This window comes from Tetrao urogallus (assembly GCF_951394365.1).
Source record: "Tetrao urogallus genome assembly, chromosome: 8".
NCBI lineage: Eukaryota > Metazoa > Chordata > Aves > Galliformes > Phasianidae > Tetrao > Tetrao urogallus.
This window is the reverse complement of record NC_136821.1, coordinates 32,916,335-32,937,429: the sequence shown is the minus strand read 5'-3', so window position 1 is coordinate 32,937,429 and position 21,095 is coordinate 32,916,335. Positions and strand designations below refer to the sequence as shown.

Below are 21,095 nucleotides of genomic sequence, written 5' to 3'. Positions count from 1 at the left end.
TGTTGTTTCTTGCAGTGTGTGCTGGCACAGAGAACAAGCTGAGCTCCCTCTCTGACCTGGAGCAGCAGTACCGGGCCCTGCGCAAGTACTATGAGAACTGCGAAGTAGTTATGGGCAACCTGGAAATCACCAGCATTGAGCACAACAGAGACCTCTCCTTCCTGAGGGTAAGCGACCTCCTCTTTATTTCCTTCATCTTATGCATAGAGAGGAGAAGCCATGGGTGCTGGGCTGGAGTTATGAGCCTAATGGACCATTCAGTGTTTGGAGGAGGTCTGTGATAGTTCAAGGCCGTCCTGCCTCCATGGAGCTGGGGTTGTGTGCTCTGGCAGTGGTCTCACTTGAAAGAATTTACTGTTTTGTATAAATAATGTGCTTTTGCCCTTTGGGTTTGAGGAGGAGTATTTTGGCGTGGTCTCTGCGTTACCTGTTAAGATGTTAGTAACTGCAGTGAGTAGGAAGTGAACACCCAATTAAAAGAATTGAAGCCCGTTGCTATTTGGCATGCCGAAATTGATTATGTTGGAAAAAGTGTCCTAGTTAGCAGTGATCCAACACTCACAAGCTGGCACTGGAGGATGCTGCAGGCAATGTGACTGCAGATATGAAAGAAACTGGGTGCCTGGGTATGAGGGCCATGGCAGGAAACCCAGCTCAGGGTGGTGGGCTTACAGGCTGCACAGGTCATGCTCTCAAATAGAAGTCAGCCCGTGGCACAGGCACTGCTTGGATTGCGTGGAATCCCTCACATCTCATTCTGCAAAGCTCTCAGGTCACATTTTGAGATGTATGTCTGTGTGTAAGTGCCATTTTTATAAGAAGCACGTAGGGGAGTGGAGGAGTTCCAATCCAGCAGCAGGCAGCCCCGCAGGTTGTGTTACACCCAGGCACTTGCTTGCTGGCTCACGGGTGAGCCTGGTGCTCAGCTTCAGTTCACAAAAAGCTGAACTTTCTGTTACAGGTTCTAACAACAGCAAAGCAGATTCTCTAACAGTGTGCTTAGCTGTGCTTCACGTTAAATTTGTTGGGGATTTCGCAGGATTTCTGCTCTGTGCATCGGCCTTTATTTGCTCAAAGCTGTTGAAAGATCTGCAAGCTGAATCTCGCTACCAGATAGCGAGATGTCTGGAGTGCAGTTTGGGGTGCTAATTGCACTCAGACTAACAGGTTTCCTGTTAATTTGAGCGACGAATGCCTCGGAAGTGAATGCTATCTGTGCATTTCACAGTTGTGACAGGTGGGAAAAACGCATATGTGCTTGTGCTCTGAAATAGATAGCCTTGGGGCAGCTGGACTAATGGTGCCCACTGCATAGACTTCGTGCGAGGGCAGGATCCCTGAACTGCTTCAGGCATCACCAGGGTTCCAGAAGCCTTCCAGAACCCCCAGTGGAGTGTTGTGCATGCCGCCAAATTCATTGCAGATAGTTTACCCGCTTCGGCTTCCTACTCTTCCTGCTTTGACCAGGAATAGGTGGGGAAAGCAAATTAATCATCAATGAGGGACTCACCGTTACTGGTGGAGAGCTGCCATAAGGAGAGTTAAATGTTAGCAGTAATGTGGCACTGAAATCAGCAAATGAGAGAAAGGAAGAAGGGCTGGTAGTGAAAGATGGTGGTCCGGTCATGTTTGCTTCTTGGCGACATTTACTATTGCTTTTTTATTGGTGTTACTGCTTGTTGTACTTGAGACTGCACTCTCACAGAAGTCCCAACAAAGAGCAGAAGTTGAAACAACACCCAGCAAACTAAAACTCTAGGTAATATGATAAATGGCAGTCATTAAAATAGAAAACCAAACAGAGAGAACATGTTCTTAGTGAGGCGAATAAATAAATAAGATTTGGCATATTTACACCGATAATTCAACATTCATTAGTTAGGCAATGTTACTTGTTTTATCGTTTGAAAAATGATTTGAATGGCCAAATGAAGGTGGCAGATGGGAGATAAGTAAATGAAAGGCCGTTTGTCTCCTTGACTTGAACATGCTGAACTCATCCTGCATCCTGTGACGTTCTGCCATTTTGCTCTCTTCTTCTCAGTCTCCTGCAAAAATTGCCTACTTTACCTTCAAGCAGGCCATTAGTGGTTTGGGTTGTCTGTGTATCTGTCCAGTGGGCACAGTGGTGCTGTGTCCCATTGGCTGTTTGAACATGCTCCTTGTTCTTCCTAGCAGTCCTGATTTGGTGTGGGCTGGGAGCGTGCGTCTGCTGTCTTGATTTGGGGAGCTGAGTGTCACCTGCTTGTGGGCAGCCAAAGTGGGGAGAGTGGCGTGATGTCCTCTTGCGGAGGCAGAGCTGGGATTTTTCTCCCTGTCTGGAATTTCCTAGTAGATCAGATACCTATTGCAAATGACTGATTCCAGAAACAGGTCCCTGCTTCAGTGCCACTTGGCAAAACTGACAGCTTGTATTGTGGACAGTTCTTACTTTCGTAACAGTGTTTGTGTACTGAATGTTCTAAATGAAATACAGAATTAATATACCACAAAACCATCTTCTATAGGCGCTCTTCTTCAACACGTTTGGTAAATGACTCCTATCTCTGACCACCCCCCAGCCTTTCAGCAGTTCACAGTCAGAAGATTGTCTTCTTGTCCCTGGATTTTATTTAACCAATTCAGATGATTTATTTTTGAAGACATGACTGAAGTTCTGCACCACGCACTGCAGTAACTCTCCCAAACGATTGTGAAACTTATTTCTAACTGCAATCATCGGCCTTCAGAGGTGATCTACCACTGCTTTTTAAATTCTTTCTTCATTTACCTTAGCGGTGCTGCTGTAGTTCCCTGAACCACAGCTGTTAGCACTGCCTGTTGTTTGCTGGGTGTGAGCTATGTGGCAGGCAGCTTTATTGCTGCTGCAGTTTCTGCACAAATGTGTAGCCCCTTCTTTCCTCTGTCAACATGCATAACTGTGTGCTCTGAGCCCATATTTATTGTTTTCCTTACAGTGACACTGAAACTTTGAGGCAGGTGGAATGTGAGGGCTGGGGTTTTCTATGGAGAATATAGGTTATTTTTGCTTCTGGTTGTGTTCAGTCTTGGAGGAAGACTGGTTCAGACAGAGCTCCTCTGAGGGAGGCTTCCAGCACAAGCAGGACAGGAGTTGTTGCACACCTCACTGCCCATCAGCGTTCAGAGCTGCATCTGGTCAAAAAAATAAGTCCTGTGTAGTTTTGAAAAGCTTTCTAGTCTCCTGTAACAAAACAGGTTCCGTGCAGACCCTTCCAAAAGCTCTGGCTGCCTTGACAAGCAGGAGAGAGCCTGCAGGCTGAACCTACATGCTGAGATGAGGAGCTCCAAGGCAGGAGTCCAGATTGCTCAGCAGATTACCACAGGGAACAGCCCTGTGTCCTCTTCTGCAGTGAGATCAATTCCCAGTTAGCAGGCTTGGATAAGGGACAGGGAAACCCCAAAAAGGAAGTGCTGTAGGGTGGCTCTGTCTGTAGGGAGGGTAATTTTCTCCAGAAATGCATTGTAGTCCATCCCTAGAAGTATTAGAGGGGTAAAGGCGCCCTGTGGCATCTCTTCTGCAGTGAGTTGCATCCGGACAGCCTCGCCAGCACGTATGGCTGCATGTTTGGCTGGCAAGAAGCAAAGAGGCCTCCGTGTAATACCAGACCTGGAAATCAAATACATGCACTTACTTATTTGTAATTGCCTTCCCAGCACCTTGCCATTAGAATACAAAGCATCAGAGCTGAGTGGAGCAATGTGCCGGGCAGGGCAGTGTGTGCCACACAAGCCACCTCTGTGGAAAGAGGACACCTCTGACCTTCTGCCTTTATCTGGCTGAGATACACAAAAGTAATCAAGGCAGCTGCTGTGTTGGGTGGATTACAAGAGGCCAGGGGCATGCCAGGCCGTGCTCCTGGCATGGACAAACTGTTTTATGCTGGCTGGGATCTGCTGCCAACTGTGTTGGATGAACCTGAAATGTGTTAGAAGCAAGTTGGATCCCAAACTCAGAGGGTGGAGTGGGAGCAGAGGCCAGATGCATGACGCATCTGTGGTACAGCTCTTCTCCTGGAGGATGGCTTTTTCTTTCCCTTTGCTTCTGAAGAAGCTGTAGCTTAAAATAGTTTTGGCAGGGAGTATTGATTGCAACAGCTCGTGTCTGTGGGGTCATCCTGATCCCTCCTTCATGCAGAAACGGGTGGTCAGATGGCAAGCCATGCTGGAGCCATGCCTTGAGAACAGTGCAGTGCCATGATACCGTAAGAAGTGAAATGATGAAATAAAAGAGTGGTTCCAGCAACCTCAGGGCAGGGATCAGCATTTCCAGAGCAACACCCATCACCTCGTGAAGCACTCTGCTGTCCTGCTCTCCTCCCTCACTATTACCTGCCAGCAGCATTCACACTGCCTTGTACCTGTGGGGTGAGACAACACTTGGGTGCTTGCTGCATGCACCTGTATTGAAGACCAATGTTACACACCGTGCAGTCCCTAGCATCACCTCCTCCAGCATCATCCCAACCCCCCCACTCCCCAGGAGCCCTTTCCAGCAGCCCCCTTACCCAGAGCTGCCTGTGTGGCCCCTGACCCCCACCTGCTCCCTCCTTGCTCTCTTGCCAGGACAGCCCCATAGTGCCTGGCTATGTGTGCCCCCTCCGGTGACAAATAACCCTGAAGCCATCGGCCACCGCAGGAGGAGCACGGGGTTAAACAAATGCCTTTGCTTTTGCTCCTAGCCCTGCAGCTCGGCATGCAGCTATTTCTGTCCGGCTCTTGCAGAGTGTTTTTTTAATGTTGTTTACAAACTCCGCAGCTTCATCTCGCACTCTGCTCATGTTTTTGCTGGTTCCCCACAGCCAGCTTTCCACTCTGTTTTTACACTCCTCCCATCTCTGTTCTTTCATTTTCATGGCTGCCCAGGGCATTGCAGCAGGCAGGATAACTGGGCTGGGAGGATCGCTTCTCTTCCATACGCAGAGCCAACCTCCTGCACCTTCAGTAATGTGATCAACCCATCGGTGTTTACTTTCTGCCATTCTGTCTTTCTGCCATCCTCTTTTCCCCACCAGCACTGCCAAACCACCCCAGGGCTGCTCTGCAGTGCAGCTTTGGCTTGGCTTTGGGGCTCAAAGTGTAACTTAAAGACTGTGCAAGCTGGTACTGTTCTGTTTGAACTAAATTTTTAGCTTCTGCAAAGCAAACCTAGAAGAGAATTAATACACAATTAATCCTCAAGCTGGGTTTGCCAAGCCATAGCCAAATATGTGTACATTAGCGATTTCCCCATTAATTCAGCAATTATTTTTGGTGGCTTCGTATGTGAGACAGACTTTGAAATAACCACTTGTGTTTGCGGGAGGAGCAGCGCGCTGCATAAATGCCAGCTCCTGCTATGACCCAGGTCAGTGCATGCAGCTGTGTGCCAGGCATCATCCAGCTCCCAGGCAGAGCTCTGGGTGGCAGGGATCCGCCAAAGGGACTGATCCCAACCTGAGGCTTCATTTCCCACATTGCCAGCTTTGGCCAAGCACTTCCTTGCTCTCCAGCTGCCCCTGCCTTGGGAGAGAAGCCTTCTGTTTGGGAGAATGTCCTTCAGCTGTGTCACACCTGGAGATGAGAGGATGGCAGGTAGAGATTTGAAGTCCAGAGTGATTAAGAAGTCTCTTTAAGCTTTCTTTTAGCCTCTCCCTTTCAGCTCCCATTGTACTGAAGGCACCCCACCTCCTGCCGCCCTGGAAGCCTGTCTGATTCATGTGCGTGGCAGTGATAGCAACTCTTGAGAGATAAAAGGAGTCTGACTTAAATTATTCACAGCAACCCAAACCCACGCACATGCTCCACATCACTAATCCCTTTTCCTCTTGCCATCCTGCTCTCATGGCTGCAGCAAAGCCTCCTGTTTTCATGCGGGGCGGTGTGCCGGCACCCAGCGCTTTCCAGGTTCCTGAACCCTTCCTGATGTTGGGGCAGAGATCTGGAGGTCTGTCCTTCCCACTGACCCTGATGATCCTTGCCAGCCCCTCCAGCATCTTGCAGAGGCCAAGCAGGTATGGGAGCGTTCTTGCAGGGGTATGTATCCGTAAGGTGTTTAGCAAAGCCAGCATCCCAGAGGGCTGGGCAGGCACTGTAAAGACACTGCTGGTAGGAAGAGAATGTTATTAAACATAGAACAGTGCAAACTTCTTAATTAGGCAGTGTTTCTCTTAGAAGCTCTTCTGCCCTCCAGGCAAGTGAAATGAGTTATGCTTTCCCTTTCAACCACCTTATGCTCTTAATAATCTTCCTCTTGTAAATGTAAACCTTTCCCATACCTGTGTTGGGAAATGCCGGCTTAATTGAAGCTGTGCTAAATCAAACAAGGAGATAAAGTTAAGCTAACCACCACCACCAACAAAAAAAGACTGGTAGCAAACACTTTCAAATTATAAATTGATTTATTAGGTTAGAAAGAAAAGGAGTGCTTTTCTTTGTACCACAGAAAGAGGGCTGTCTGCATGCGGTGCCAGTGGTGAGTGCAGCGAGTTCTGAGTCTAATCCTAAGCCTAACTTGACACTGGAGGAACCTCTCCTGTTTTATACTGCTCCCTGACCATCTCCACTCAGGTGACTTTTAGGATTATTTCTTCCCCTCTTTGTCCAACCATTATCTCAAATCCTGCCACAGAGCAGAGAATGGAGCCCAGGTGAGGTATAGGTGGTTACAGAGATATCTGATTGTTGTAGAGCAGTGTGCGTTCTGTGGCACGTGGAAGCATTCTGTGCTTTCCTTCAAGTATCTTTTTCTCTTTTTCTCAGCATTTAGGGAATGAATCGGCAGTTTTTCCCCTAGCCCTCCCTCCCTCGATTCCCATTTTACTATGGAATAAAATGAAATTTAACAAACTGACTGTCAGAGAGCTGAATAATCTTGCATTGTAATACACCAACTCAGAGTCCTGGATCAATGGGCTTGAATTGCTGTTAAAAGCTGTATGAAAGGGAAAGCAAAGTCTTTTGCTGTAAGCTGTGTCAAGGGGTGGAGGAGCAGAGGGATGGATGGAGGCTTAGCCAACAGTTTTTGTGCTAAACCAGATCAATTTTAAAGGTTTCCTCTGTAGCTGCCTGCCAGAGGGCTTTTATAGTTCGGAACCATCAGCAGAATTGTGCAGATTGCAGCATTTAGCAGCATTAACTCTTCCCCCAGCACAGGAGGAGGTGGCCTTCCTGAACGTCCGCTCATCCACCGGAGGTCCCAAAGCCATGTCCTTGTGGCTGCTGCTCCACTGTGCAGACCTTGCCAGGGCCCTCATGGAGCATGTAATCAGGTGTTTCTGGGGTGTCCCCAGCACCAAATATCATCACAGGTCCAGTTGGGAGGGCTTGGCGAAAGCCATGGGGATCCAATGAGAGCAGTACTTGTTTGGGTGGTTGAGTACAAGCATTCCTTTTGACTTCATCTTCTTGATAGCTGTTTACAAGGGTAAATAGTGATATGACAAAGGGGAATGGTTTTAAACTGAAACAGGGGAGGTTTAGGTTGAATATTAGGAGGCAGTTTTTCACACAGAGGGTGCTGAGGCACTGGAACAGGTTGCCCAAGGAGGCTGTGGATGCCCCATCCCTGCAGGCATTCGAGGCCAGACTGGATGTGGCTCTGGGCAGCCTGGGCTGCTGGTTTGCGACCCTGCACACAGCAGGGGGTTGGAACTAGATGAGCATTGTGCTCCTTTGCAACCCAGGCCATTCCATGACTCTTGCACTTGTGTTTGAAGTTAGGTAGGAGGCTAATAGTGTCCATGTTCTATATTGAATGATGTGTAGTGTTCTTCCTTTTTCCTCTTTTGTGGTGAATAGTCCTGCCAGAGAGGAGGAATGACATGCTTTGTGGTAGTATCTGAATGTAATGAACTTGAAAATGTCAAAAGGAGGGTGGAAATACCACGTTAGTTTTGAAGAAACTGCACTTTTCTGTGTGGTGAAAATAAGTGATAACTTAATGTTGCCTACTGGAAGGAGAGATTACATCAACAAATGCATTTTGTATGAGAGCCTTTGCTCATGCTTCGAGAAAACAACATGGAGGAGCCCAAACTGGAGACCGGAGACCCTGAAAGTGAATGCCATTCAGTCTGAAGAGGGTGCAAAGGATGCAGCTGAATGGCCTACCAGCTTGAATGGTGGCAGGATCTCATTCTGATTTCTGATATTTTGGGACTGATTCAGACCTCAGATGCCAACAAAGGAGTTGTGAAGCACTATAAACAGTTTGTTAAGTCCAAGCGATCCTTAACCATTGGCAAGGAAACCCACCGCAGCACACAGCTGATGGCAGACAAATTGCTCCCTCCAGATGGGAAAGCCTATTGCTTTAAACCCTTTCCACACTTTGCTAATTTGTGTGTGGAAAGGATTTGGAAAGGGGGCTTTTGTAAACAGCTGTCCAGCCCCTGTACCTGTGGTGTCCTCTGCAGGGTCCTCTGGGCAGGGGGCAGTGGTAGGGAGGGGGAGGCACGTGTGTAGTGCCTGCCTCAGGAATAACAATGGCCATTCATCCTTCAAAAACACCGAGCAGAGTGAAAGCCTGAGAAAGGAAAATCTATAATGAATATTAAGGAATTAATGTCTGTCTCTGCAAAACTGCAAAATACCCTCTTCAGGAAGCAGATGATGTTGCTGGATTCCTTTCAATCCCGCTGAGTGATCAGCTAGAAAACGTATCTGCTGTAAAGAACTGCCTTGCTTTGATAAGGATGTGGAAAACATGACCTAATAGGTCTTGGATTAAAAAAAAACCACATTTTTTAAAATTTCTCAGGAGACACGGGGATTTTTAGGTAAAAGAGAAGACAGTGTGTTCTTGGGATGGTTACAACCACGGGGACTTTCACGTGCTTTGGAAAAGGCTCTTGTAGTTACAAGTACAGGAGGTGATGAAGGAACAAAGCGAAGCCTGCAAGCCCCCATCTGCCTTTTTATTTCCATCCCTTTCACGTGTTGTTCTTGTGGGCAGGTGAATACCGTCCCTAAAACAGGCAGACCTCTGTGGCACAAACCCCAGCTGTGCCATGGGTGGCCCTGGTGTCGGTGCGGCAGGAGCTGAAGCAGCGTTGCCCAGTAGTGACGCTGGGTGCTGAACCGCTCCCTTGTCAGCTCAGTGCCAAAACAGACATTTGATCTCAGCAGAACAGCCAGTTTTAAACTGCAGATTATCCACCGCTTCATCTCTTCACTTAGCTGTGGAGATGATTTGTTTCAGCTGTAGATCAATTATAGCCCAAAACCAGCGCTCAGTTTGCTCGTAGCATGCGAAATGAAGACAAAACCATTCTGGGCGCAACCGATGGATCTTCCTTTACAGCTCCTCCATCCCTGAGCATCAATATCCATCACTGGGCACTGAGTGTTCATTCATTCCCCCAGCCCGTCGTGCTCATTTCATTAGGATACAATGAATTATTTTAACAGAACGATGCATGTATAAGAATGAAATGTGGTTAAAAGGCCATTTATGTCTTGGGTTGCCTATAAGTGTCCCGCGTTGGATGACACCAAAATCACTCACACTGATCAAATACTTATGATCAGAGCTCATCAGGAAGTGATGTTTGTCATGGATGAGGCAGTTCTGTCATACCAAAATATTTTCACTCTGCCTTTTTCTTGATGGCATTATGGCCAGTATTCTCCCCTTGTAGCTCCCCTATAAAGCTTGGGAAGCTCTTTGGGATGTGGGATGGTGTGATGGAACAACTGTTAGCAGTGCAGGAGGAGCCCTTTTCTCTTAATTAAGAGAAGTCTTAATTAAGTAGAAAAACCTCTTTTATTCCTTCCAAAGAGTTAGCCAACCCGTTGGGCTTGGCCCCTCACTTGGCAAATTGATCCAGCTGTGGTAGGCTGACCAAACAGCAGATTCCCAGAATGCTGAAATAATGCCATTGCTACACGTGTTCCTACGAGGCCAGCTAAAGTTTCTGTGGATAGGTGTGGAAGATACAAATCTATACCCACATTGGTGCATCTCCTGCAGCATCCCTGCAGTGCCGTGCCTTGGGATCGGCTCAGCGTGTGTCGGATGAGCAGGGCTGAGTGCAGCTGCCTGCAAGTATTTGAGATGTAAATTTCAGGTAAATAATTAAAACAGGTTTTCTTTTGTTTTGACTTGTAATACTGTTGCTTGACCAAAATGTGTTGCTTTCCAGTCTCTTTCTATTTAATGGAAGAGGTAACTACTGTCTGCCTGCTAACAGGTTCTAACAGTGATGCAGTGCATCGTGTGCTGATGTGCATCACAGAGCTTTCTAGTCTATATCGGTAGAGTTCACACATGCTCTGGGACTTCAGCACGAAAATAAATAATTTGGATTGCAATTCTGCACCTTGCATAAAATTTCACCGTTCTCCAGACGTGCCTCCAGTTTGAGGTGTAATGTCATTTTTTGTTTCCTTTTGAAGTTCAAGTAGTTTTGCTGTTCTGCTGTACCTAAAGCATTGGGTTGGAGCTCTGATCTCTGTGGGGAAATTACCCAGCATCTTTTTATGTCTGTTAAGAACTGAGGTTTTGCTAGGTGAAACAGCTGGCAACTCTACAATGACTGCTGCCCGTAACTTTTGTAGCAACTGTGAGGAGCCCGAAATCGGCTGCTCCTTAAGCAATAGAGTGATTTTTTTTTTTTTTTTTTTTTTTTTTTCCTTGAAATTTTAATGCTGCATCACTCTGTGAAGCCATAGCTGATGCAAATATTTGTCATGTCTGCTGCAAACAGTGTCCACTGGATGTTAATTTGCCAGAACCTTGAATCCCATTGTGCTGGGTTGGCGTGAACTTCCCAGAAGCAAAATAAGGAGGTTTCATCTTGGGTTTCAGCAAAGGCTTTTCTTGTTCCCTTAAATCAGTGTCTTCAGCTCCATCAGATACATCTCCCAGTGCCCTTCTGGGGTTCTCAAATCCAAAAGGCCTACTGTGTGACAGGGCTTTTAAGAGACAGGGATCTCTCCTAGCCCTCGTTTAATTGCCGGCTAATGGGCTCTCATCTCACCTAGTGCAGGGCTTTGTTTTTATCTGTGTCTTTTTTAATTGAGCTGAACGCATCTTCTTCCTTCATGCTGCATTTGATCTCTGCTGGATAGAGCAAATCTTTGCAGCATGTAACATCACGTGTTTCTCTGATGGCTTTCGTCTCCCATATGCTCTGGTTCAGTAACAGTTTTGGCTGATCACTGTGACAGCAAAACACCTTTTTATTTAATCTACAGCTTTCTGGAAACTTGTCTTTGGGCATAATCAACATAACCTTCAGCTCTTCTTTGAAACCATGGATCTAAAAGGCAGGAATGTCAGAAAAGCTTTGCGGCTTGTGGGAGACTTCAGCACGTCTGGCAGATGAAAGCAGAGGAGGGAACCATCACAGACACACCAGATCCACGCTCATCAGGCTGGCTGCTGGCTGTGGGACCCCTGCGTTGGGAAGGACAGGCTGCCCAGAGGAAATCCCACAGGAAAGAAGCCAAAGGCAAAATGGTGTGAGAGGCCTGGGGGGCTCTGCGCTGGAGGTGCTCTGTAAGTCTTAGTGAGCACCGCACTTAGTTGCTGTTCACTGACAGAAACTGCCCTGTGCTGAAAGGCCTTTTGGACTTGAGAGCTCTTGGTTTATTATTAGAAGAGTAGCGTTGTTGTTATTTTTAAGAAGAAGAGGAGAAAATGAGAATAAATTACAGCAAAATGTCAGCAAATGCTGAAAATAGAGAAGTAGCAACAGGGGCTCTTTGGTGTTTTTGCAGCCAGGCAAGCACAAGCAGCAGGAGCAGTGCCAGCATATGAATTCCATCAGCTCAGCTTGTTATCTTCACCTGTTTTTAAACATTTCAAGTTCAATTTTTAATTTTGGTTGACACCGGATAACAAGAATCAAAATATGAAGATTCATGTTAAAATACCAGTTGCAGAAAGCATACATCGATAATGTAAGCGGCTTGGGACTGAATGGCCATGGTCTTCCAAGAAATCTTTTCTATTTCTCATGTTCCCTTGTCTGGACAAGATTTATTAAACAGCCCTTTAAAAGGATTGTTCCCTTTCCCTACCTTTTATTATTGGTGGGAGCCAATTTGAGGCTCTTTCCGTTGCGTGAAGGGCCAGTGTCCCCAGTGATTGATGGGCTCGGTGGAAAGGGATTTGAATTTTACAAGCCTGCGCTGCTTGGAATAATACTACCAGGAAAAAAAAGAAAAAAAAACAAGGCTGTTCTTCACATTTCAACTTCATTGCCTATTATTTCCAAGCTTCTCTTTTGCTTCTCCACCCCTCCTCCTGGTCATCTCCTTGATTTTCTGTCTTGCTTTGCGGGGTGAGGATAGAGAAAGTGAAATGTGCACGGTGCAGGTGGTGAAGGTTGCTGTTGGAGAAAGAGCTGCCAGCTGTTTGTGGGCAGTGGTGACTTTTGTTCTTTTGTTTTATTGTTATTAATGATGACAACTAATAGACATTTGTTCTTGATATACTTCCCTGGAGCTCTGCTCTATTCAGAGAGGGTAAACTGGGTGTAAACACCAACAAGGGAGGTGGTGGAGACAACAGCCCTGGAGGTGTTTGGGAATATATATATATGGCACTGAGGGACGTTGTGTAGGGGACATGGTGGTGATGATGGGTTGGAGTTGGACTAGGTGGTCTTAGAGGAATTTTCCAACCCAAATGACTCTGTGATTCTATTCTAAGGCTGGCAGGAGAGCAGTAGGACAGGTAAGGCGTACGTGCTAGTTTCCCAAATACAGCTGTAATCCTGTATGTTGGGGCTGTCAGTGCAGAACTGTTTTGCTCTCTTCCGGGGAGCGTTTACTGGATCTCTCCGTGGCTTGATCGTGATGATGGCCAAACACAGACTTTTCTTCCAGGGATCCCAGCAAATTGGGTATCTGACTGCTTCTCATGCAGACCTGCTCTTGCCAGTGCTTGGAGTCAGAATTTCAAGGCAGAATTTCCCATCTTAATCCCCTGTCATACACACTAACTTATTTTACGTTCAGACCTCTGATCTTTCTCCTTTTCCTGGGTGCCCAGCAGAGATTTTCATCCTGTAAATACCAGAAGGTGCCTAATCATCCTTGTCTCTAGGAGTCCTAATTTAATTCCTCTTGTTTTCATTAGGGGGTTTCTGCCTTCCTATTTTTTTCCTAATCCTCCTCAGGAGACCTCTAAAACTTTTCCACTGGAGCAATGGCAAATTTAAACCAGAAGGTTGTTTTTCTTAAGCACCTCTTGAGGATCCACTGATGCAGGCTGAAACAGAGACATGCTATACATACAGCAAACGGGTATTCAAGCGAGCGAATTGAATGCTAAAAGTCAAATGAATTATTCCCTTTTAGCTTTAACTCTGAGCTCTTCCTGCACACTCAGAGCCTCAGGGGACTGTCCTCCCTCGGGGCTGCCAGCTGAAAATGATAGGGAAAAAAGGTAATGCATGATGTTGTGTAAAACTGTCAAAAGAGAAGCCGTGTAGTGACAGCAGTCAACTGCATGATGGAGATGGGAAGGGAGGATTTGTGTGACCATGACAAGTTGACTTCTGGAAAAGCCAAAGTCTTGCAAGTATTTGGCACCTCAGTGCGGCGGTCGTGGTAGGTTTGACCCAAGTGAAAAGGTTTCTATCACACCAAAACAACAACAACAACAAAAAGAAATGGGAAGATGTTATTTTGTGACAATAGCAAATTTTTCTTCAGCTGAAAGTGAAAAAACGATTTATTTATTTATTTTTTTTTTTTTGAGTAAGTAATTTTAGTAAATGGCAGAACAACGAGTGTTTTGATTTTGTTGAGTGCATTTTTCCTTCCCCTCCAGCTGGAGCTCTTTGCCACGTTCATGATTAATATTCGATTTGCTTCGGTCAACCAAAAATTGGTCTTTTCCCCCTTTGCTGATACGTTTATTCTTTGAGAACTTTCTCTAACCTAATAAGGATAGATTTTTCTCGTGGCATTTTATCAGATCTGCCTTCTCTTGGCCGGGTTGAGATTTGGAACAAAAACTCATAAAAATGCAGGTCAGTGCTTACTTCACTGAAAAGAGCTTTTGCCTCTGTAAGAAATATAATGAATGTAACAAAACGAAGATACACAGATGTGGTAATAAAATTAGTAAATTCGTGAATCATTGAATTTCATTGAAATTATTGTAAATTGTGCTGTTACATTGTTTAATTATGTACATTTAGCACTGGAATTGCTAACGCCCTGCTGGAGCCTTTTCTCTTAGATTTACAATAGGTCATGGTAGAGTATTTTTCTCATTACTGTCATAGAGGCACTAATTGAACTGGATCCGATCTCCCACACTGACTAGTTTTCTCTATAGAAGAATAATTTATTTATGTACAAATAGTTCTTCTTTGCCATATTTAACTGGTGCCTGGAGCAGGCATAGAGGGGATGGCAGAATTTATAGTCCATTAAAGCATTTTCCATCAATTGTCACTTAAAAAAACTCTTTTGGGCATATGAATCAGGAGGAAGATGAATGTAGTTTTGGTAAGTCTCGAAAATACTTTTCTTCTGGCCTGCAGCCAGCCAGCATGGGGAAGCTCTGGGGAGCTGTACAAAAGAAATCAGCAACACTCAATTTAGATAAACACATCGAGAATCCTTCTGCTTGCAGCCTAGGAAATGCAGTATTTGGGCTTTGCCTTCAGAAGGCTTTATGGCTTCTCTCAGAGAGCTGAGGAAGAGGTAGGAGTTGCTTTCAGGGATGAGCCTGTGGATGGGAGGATTTGTGGTGCCTGGTCCTCGCAAGTCCAATCTGATGCTGCCTGCTCACCCCTGCAGGAATGGGGGTGAGAAGCAGTGAAATGGAAGAGCTCTTCATTTATGTCCTACCTGAAATCTCAAAACTGCCAGAGTGGAAGCCACTCCTCACAAAGGCTGATGTGTACTGATCCTGTGGATCCAAGGCTCTTGGTTTCTGGAGCTTTTCCGAGCATTTGGGGTTTTCTTTGTGTCGCTCATCCCAGCTAACCCTCTTCAATAATAAGGTACCAGCCTGTGCATGGGCATGGCAACCCTCTGCCGTATTCAAGCTTGAGCCAGGTGGACCAGGTGGACAGGTTTTAGACCAGACAAAACCACTTGAAGTCTTTCTTTGCCTATCGGTAGGCATAAACTCAGCAGTTTTATGTGTGCATTTCTGCGCCCATGGCCATTGGATAGAGAGCACAGTGTCACCTCTGTAGGGCAGCAGGTCCCTTTGCATCCAGTTGGGGGTGCCAGCTCCTTCCTTGCTCCCTAAGAGCTCAGATTTTGCATCAAACGGAGCCCAGCACCAGGAGCTTCCACCAGAAGCTCCTGTAGTGCCTGTGGGGATGCCAGGGCCATCTCAGCAAACAACATTGGACATGGGCAAGTATATTCAAAACTGAGGAGAGTATTATTAAAGATTTCATTTTCCTCTCTGTATGTTTGGAGAGCATTTGTCAAATCAATCAGAGAATTCATTAGGTAATTATTATTTTTTCATTATTTGCCTAAGGCTTGGCGCATCTCCCCCACGCAAATACAGAAGCCTCACAGTAAATGGGATCAGGAACTGAAAACACCCATTTTGTTCCCTGTAGCACAGAGGAGGAGCCCCCGAGCAGCCTCACAGTGTGACAGCTAGCAGCTAAGTTACATTAGATAAGAAGTGACAGGATGCTGTCGTGTGTCATTTATCATCTGTGGCCATGACTGAGATTGCCTCTGCTGTGCACTGGTGGATGGCCAGAGAGGATTGGTGCCCCATTCAGGGCTGCGCTCTGTTTGTACCCCCTGCTTGCAGTGCCCTTCGCAGAAAGCTTTTAGATGCTGTTTTTCTCTAGCTGACCCACCTGATCCGAAAAGCTCTAAGGCCACCAAACAAAAATATGCACAACGTATGATTAATGCAATAATTGTATGATTTTATTCCCCTTTTCATCAGAGCTGCTGCACATAGCATACATCTTAAATATGACTACGGTGCTGTTTCCGAAGACAACTGATGCAGATGAGTTAGGAAGACCTCTGTAGGCTATTCCAGTTCAACATTTCCTTTGCAAAATAAATACAGGCTGTCTTGTGAATAAGAATGAGATTAGCAAAAGCCATTAATTAGTATGACTTCTTAAAAGGAAACTGTAAATGCAATAATTCACCGTGTGCGGCATCTTAATTTGCTGCGCTGTGAAATAGTTTCCTGTTTTTGTTGTAAAAATCATGGGAAGATTGAAACGACCCTCAGGATGGATGGAAGGGGTTAAAAGGGAGTGAAACACAACTTTTGGGAGTCTGCAAGAAGAAGTGTGGAAACACAGAATTGCTTGGTCTATTCTCAGAGCTTTTCCCTAAAGCTGGGAGCAATTTAACATTGATTTGAACATTTATTTTCTTGCTTTTTTTTTCTTTTTTTTTTCCAGTGGCTTAATTTCTATTCCTTGTCTGGTGTGCCTGTTAATTTTGCATGCTATCACAAGCCTAATTCTTCTCTGTTTCAAATGAATATCATATAAATTAATTGCCATATGATTACCATGTAATTACATTGTGACTCATGACAGTTTAGACAAAGTATCATAGCTGCATTTTAAGAAATGATAAATGTTTGACTAATGTGTCAGAAAAATGTAAATACGTTGTGATTATTGTGGCACTTTTATGCACATTAATTCTCTCCGCAGTTTCTGTAAGCTGTCAGTCATCCCGTGGTAGAGAGCAGGCAATCCACACACCTAAATTTATCCATGTTTAGGTGATGTTTAGCATTTGGAAGCTTTTTGCACAGCGTCCGGCAGCTCGAGTCACGCAGTGGGATCCTGCCTGCTTCTCGGGAGACCTGTATCTTCCCAGTAAGCCTCTTATTTAAGGAGTTTATCCTATTACACAGTGCCAGCTACCTTTGCAGTATTTCACAGCACACGCACAATTTTACTGCAGCTCAGCAGCGGGGGCTATCGCTGAGTTCTTTTCGTTTGGGGGTTTCACTGGCCTCACTTGTCACATGGAGAGCATCTCTGCAGCCCACGGCTTCACTGCTGGCCACAGGGCTGAGCAGGGGTCACTGTGAGCTGTGGTCCAGCAGCCAAGCATCCCTCCAAACACCAGCCGGTGGGAATGAGACATGCTGTGTGCTCAGTGAGGGAAGTTTTCCCTTCAGTTGAGCATCAGAAGTGTTTTCATGATGTTAATCTCTTTGGTGTTGGATGGTGTCTTTTGGTCAGCTGTGCAGTGTCACTCTGATGTGTAAAAACTCTTTTTAGCCCTGAACTGCTTAAAATAGCATCTCAAGTTTAGATGGCTCTGAGCTCTGTAAAGGTATGAGGGAAATCCATCAGCCATGCCAAGGTAGCTCCTGAAAGCCAGCTAATGGATGTTTGGTTTCAGTTACGAGGAGCGTCACCCGCTGATCTTCTCTTATCACTTACAGTGAAGTGTCTTTAGCAAGCCAGCAAGATTAGGAGAGAGCACTTTGCTGTTTTCAGCTTGCTTCTGCGCTTGTATGTCAGCACCGTGCAATAAGGCAGGGTAAAACCTGGTTATGGTTATCTGTGGGCCTGTGGCAGTGCTGGAGTGTCTGCGTGGGCACAGCTCTTTCCAGCTCCAGGGAAGCTGTCTGCGATCTGTAGCCCCAGGAACAAAGAAATCCAATCACCCCCGTGTGGGGAGGTGTGAACTTCATGAGGCTATGCAGAGATCGTTTAATACTAGGAGTGCAGGATGTGGATGCTTTCTTTGCAATTCCTTCTTTCTTTCCTTTAGTTAATTGAGAAAAACAGGGAAGAAAATATATTGAAAGACTTGGCTAATGCATTGTGTGACATTGGAAATTGCTTTAATAATGAAAGGCATCATTAGAGCAATTAGGGAGGGAGGGTGGAAGGGGTGTGTGTATATATGTAATGCACGCTTAGCCCTTAAAAAAGCAATCAGGGAGTTAAAGAGAGAAATGTGTATTTTCTCTTCTTGAAAACTCTGGTCTGATGGCTTTTTCTTTGACCCAAACCAGGACGGTTTTGCCCTCACGACTTTAATTTGTGCTAAGATTGCTAATTCTCCTCTATCTCACTCTGTATTCCATTTAGTTGTCCCCCTGTTTCTCCTCCTCTCCATCACCAGAGCAGCGTCACACTGCACTGAAGTGTCTACATTAGGATCCCATATATTTGCCAGTGATGGGATAGCACAGCTCGGATGTCAGGATTACTGGTACAGGGGAAGTCAGAGGGCAGAGGCTTGGCTGATGGCCACAAGCACTGAGCCCCAGCTTTCTGCAGTGCTACTTTACAGGTTCATAGGAGAGGACAGAGTATCCTGAGTTGAAAGAGACCTGTAAGGATCATTGAGCCCAACTGCTGGTTCTGCAGGATGACTTAGATCATCTCTTCTGTAGGATAGGTAATAGGGAAAAGCTGTATTTTCCATATGGCGACGCATTGCCCTTTCTGAGCCACCGTTGCCACGTGGAAGTCTGTATACTCCAATATATTTTTAGGATGTACGGCAGTAGAGATGAGGGTTTGCAAACAGTTGCCAAAAGTCCGTGCTGAATGTGGAGCTCAGCTTCTTAGGGGTTGATGTTCAGAGCCTTGTGTTGTGCCTGTGGCGTAAATGGCACTACAGAGGCAGTATTTGTGAGCTTGCAGAGTAGCTGTGTGGATGCTGCTGGTAGCAGCTCAGCCATCCTGTCCCCACCGAAGCACCATCTTGGTGAAACGTCGCTCATAAAACACCGAGCTTGCCTAGCTGACATCTTGTGCAGAAACCTGGCGATATGGGCCCGGCATGTTATGCCAGTTCAAACTGCAAACAGCTTTTTTGGTCTCCAACAAAAGGAAATGCTGGTTTTCAGCCAGGTTTGTTCACGTGGCATTGGATGAATGCAGTAGCACTAACATGAAGCCGAATGATGTTAAAGAACAAGAGAAGACTGTAGCAGTTAACTCAGTGAGACGTGCTGGGTAGCTGTCTTTAGTGCTGCAATTAGCTGTCATGAAGTATGCATCAGTGTCATCATTACAAAAAGGGCACTGATGGAGAAGGCACCACTTCTGCTACATGGCTCACAGCGTGTTTCCTGTACTTTGTGATGCAGGGCACTCTCAGTTCTCCCTTTGTTATCTACAGTTGGGTTTTCAGTTCCAAGAACATGTTGGTATGTGCTGCCTGAGGATGGTTCTTTAGATAGCTGGGAAAGCTATGCATGAGCAGGTGTAAATGAAGATGCTGCATCGAGTAATACAGTCAAGTGCCTCATTTCAGATTGATGATGATGAATGAAACAAGAAGGGTTACGTAACAGAATAGACCCGGGAGTCATCTTAACCACAAGAAAATACTTGACACAATAGATAAGTAGGGAATTAAAAGTATCATGCTTACATCGAGTACAGTTCTCTGAACGAGAGCTAGCAGTTGTGTAAACAGAGGGAACTGGAATTATGCTGGTATTTGGCACAGTAGTACCTCGCCCAAGGTGATAAATTGCAGTGTAAACCAGCTATACCAGTACAGAAATGGCAGAGGACTCGGGCAGCCCTGCTCTGGGCACAGTGCTGTAGTCCAGGCCCACAGCCTCCCCCTGGGCAGCGTCTGGCTCACCGCTCCAGGCCCATTCCCTGCTGCTGCTGCTGGCATGAGGGCCATCTGCTGCTGCCTGCAGGAGGGACTGCTAGGAATCGGGGGAGGTAATCGCCTTAATTCCTCTTCCAAGCTTCACCCAGCAGTCGCTGCCCAGCCCGTGGGGCTCGGCTTTCCCTAATTACAGCAGCTCTTTCCCTGTGTTTGCATTTCTCCTCGCAGTTGAGATGCACACGTGCCTTTTGTTTCAGCACTGTGCCTCACTCCGGCCACCAACCCTGTCGCTTTTACCATTCATCCCAACAGAAGGGCAGATTCATAGCCTCCTGTGGGTGCTGTGCCAGCACGAAGGCTTGTTGCCATGCAGGAGATAGGAAAGATGAGATTTGAAGTCACAGATTCATTAAGTCTAGGAAAGACCTCTAAAAATTATCTATTCCAATCTCAGCCCATTCCCACCATGCCCACTAACCCGTATCCCTGAGCACCACATCTCCCTGTTTCTTGAACATCTGTACTGTGTGGGTTCTTATCTGCTAAGCAGCTGCTCCCGTGGAGCAGATACCCCCCAAAGTAACTGTGGTTGTTATTCCAAGGGGGCTGCAGTCACGCTGTGTGTCTGCCAGCTCTGTCAGTTTCTGCCCGTGTTTCCCTAAGTGTTGTATCAGAGGGTTAAGTAAACAGAGAGGCACCTATCAGCCTGCAACGGGTGTGTTTGAAGAGACCTTTCCTGAAACTACCACCAGGAGCAAAATCCACAGCTTTGTGAAATTCAGTGGAAAATTGGCTTCAAGGAGCATTAACTCAGGTTCTCGGTGAATGTCTTTCTTCTTTATTAAGAGGGGAAAAAAGAAGAAAAAAGAGCCCCTCTAGATGCTCAAGTCACTTTTTTTATTTTCCCTATGCGTTTGAACTTGTCCACTACCTGGAGTATCTTACTATTTTATTTATTGCCACTGAGGCACAACTAGATTTAGGCTTAACGCTAGGCTCCAGATGGCTTTTGGAAGGTGGTCAGATTTACAGTTACGACACCTGTGCGTGGCTCTCTCCCCCTTCGTGCCTTACAGCTAAACCCAGCTCCCTCAAACGCGTGCTGTTGGAAATGCTTTATGGCATTTCACAGTCCCTATAAAGGCAAAGATCTCTATTTCCGCAGAGCCGTGGGTGCAGTCTCAGTGTCCACCACCTTTCCCGTTGCTGAACGAGATGGCAGTGAGACTTTTACCCCCATGGTGGCACGGAATAGTGACCAGCTCCACAGCAAGGCTTTGCTGTATAGTCCTTGGAGGGTGGGAGAAGCAAAGATATTTTCATCCGTCCCCAATTCAGCATGGACAATAGCACGAGGAGGCACATCTTCCATCGTTCCTTTGTGTGCTTCCTTTTCAGATCCACTTGCAATGAGCTTTTTCAGTTTTTGCATCTGGTATATTATTTTGCTTTCATTTTTAAAGTGTTCTGCATACAACTAAATCCACATGAGGATGAGCAGTTTTCTCTTTTTTTTTGTTTCTTTCCGAGGCAATAAGACATCTGGCTGCTGCTAGCGTGTGTTATCAAGTCGTATC

General features: G+C 46.0%; 1 protein-coding gene across 1 annotated transcript in view; it reads left to right on the top strand.

Moving 5' to 3' along the window:
- Positions 1-21,095, top strand: part of ERBB4 (erb-b2 receptor tyrosine kinase 4) — a gene marked incomplete at both ends in the record, with an annotated part of 495,076 nt that overhangs the window by 180,250 nt on the left and 293,731 nt on the right. The window contains one exon of the mRNA XM_079538981.1: positions 16-167. Coding sequence (XP_079395107.1) covers positions 16-167 — 152 coding nt within the window. The remainder of the gene's footprint in view (positions 1-15; positions 168-21,095) is intronic.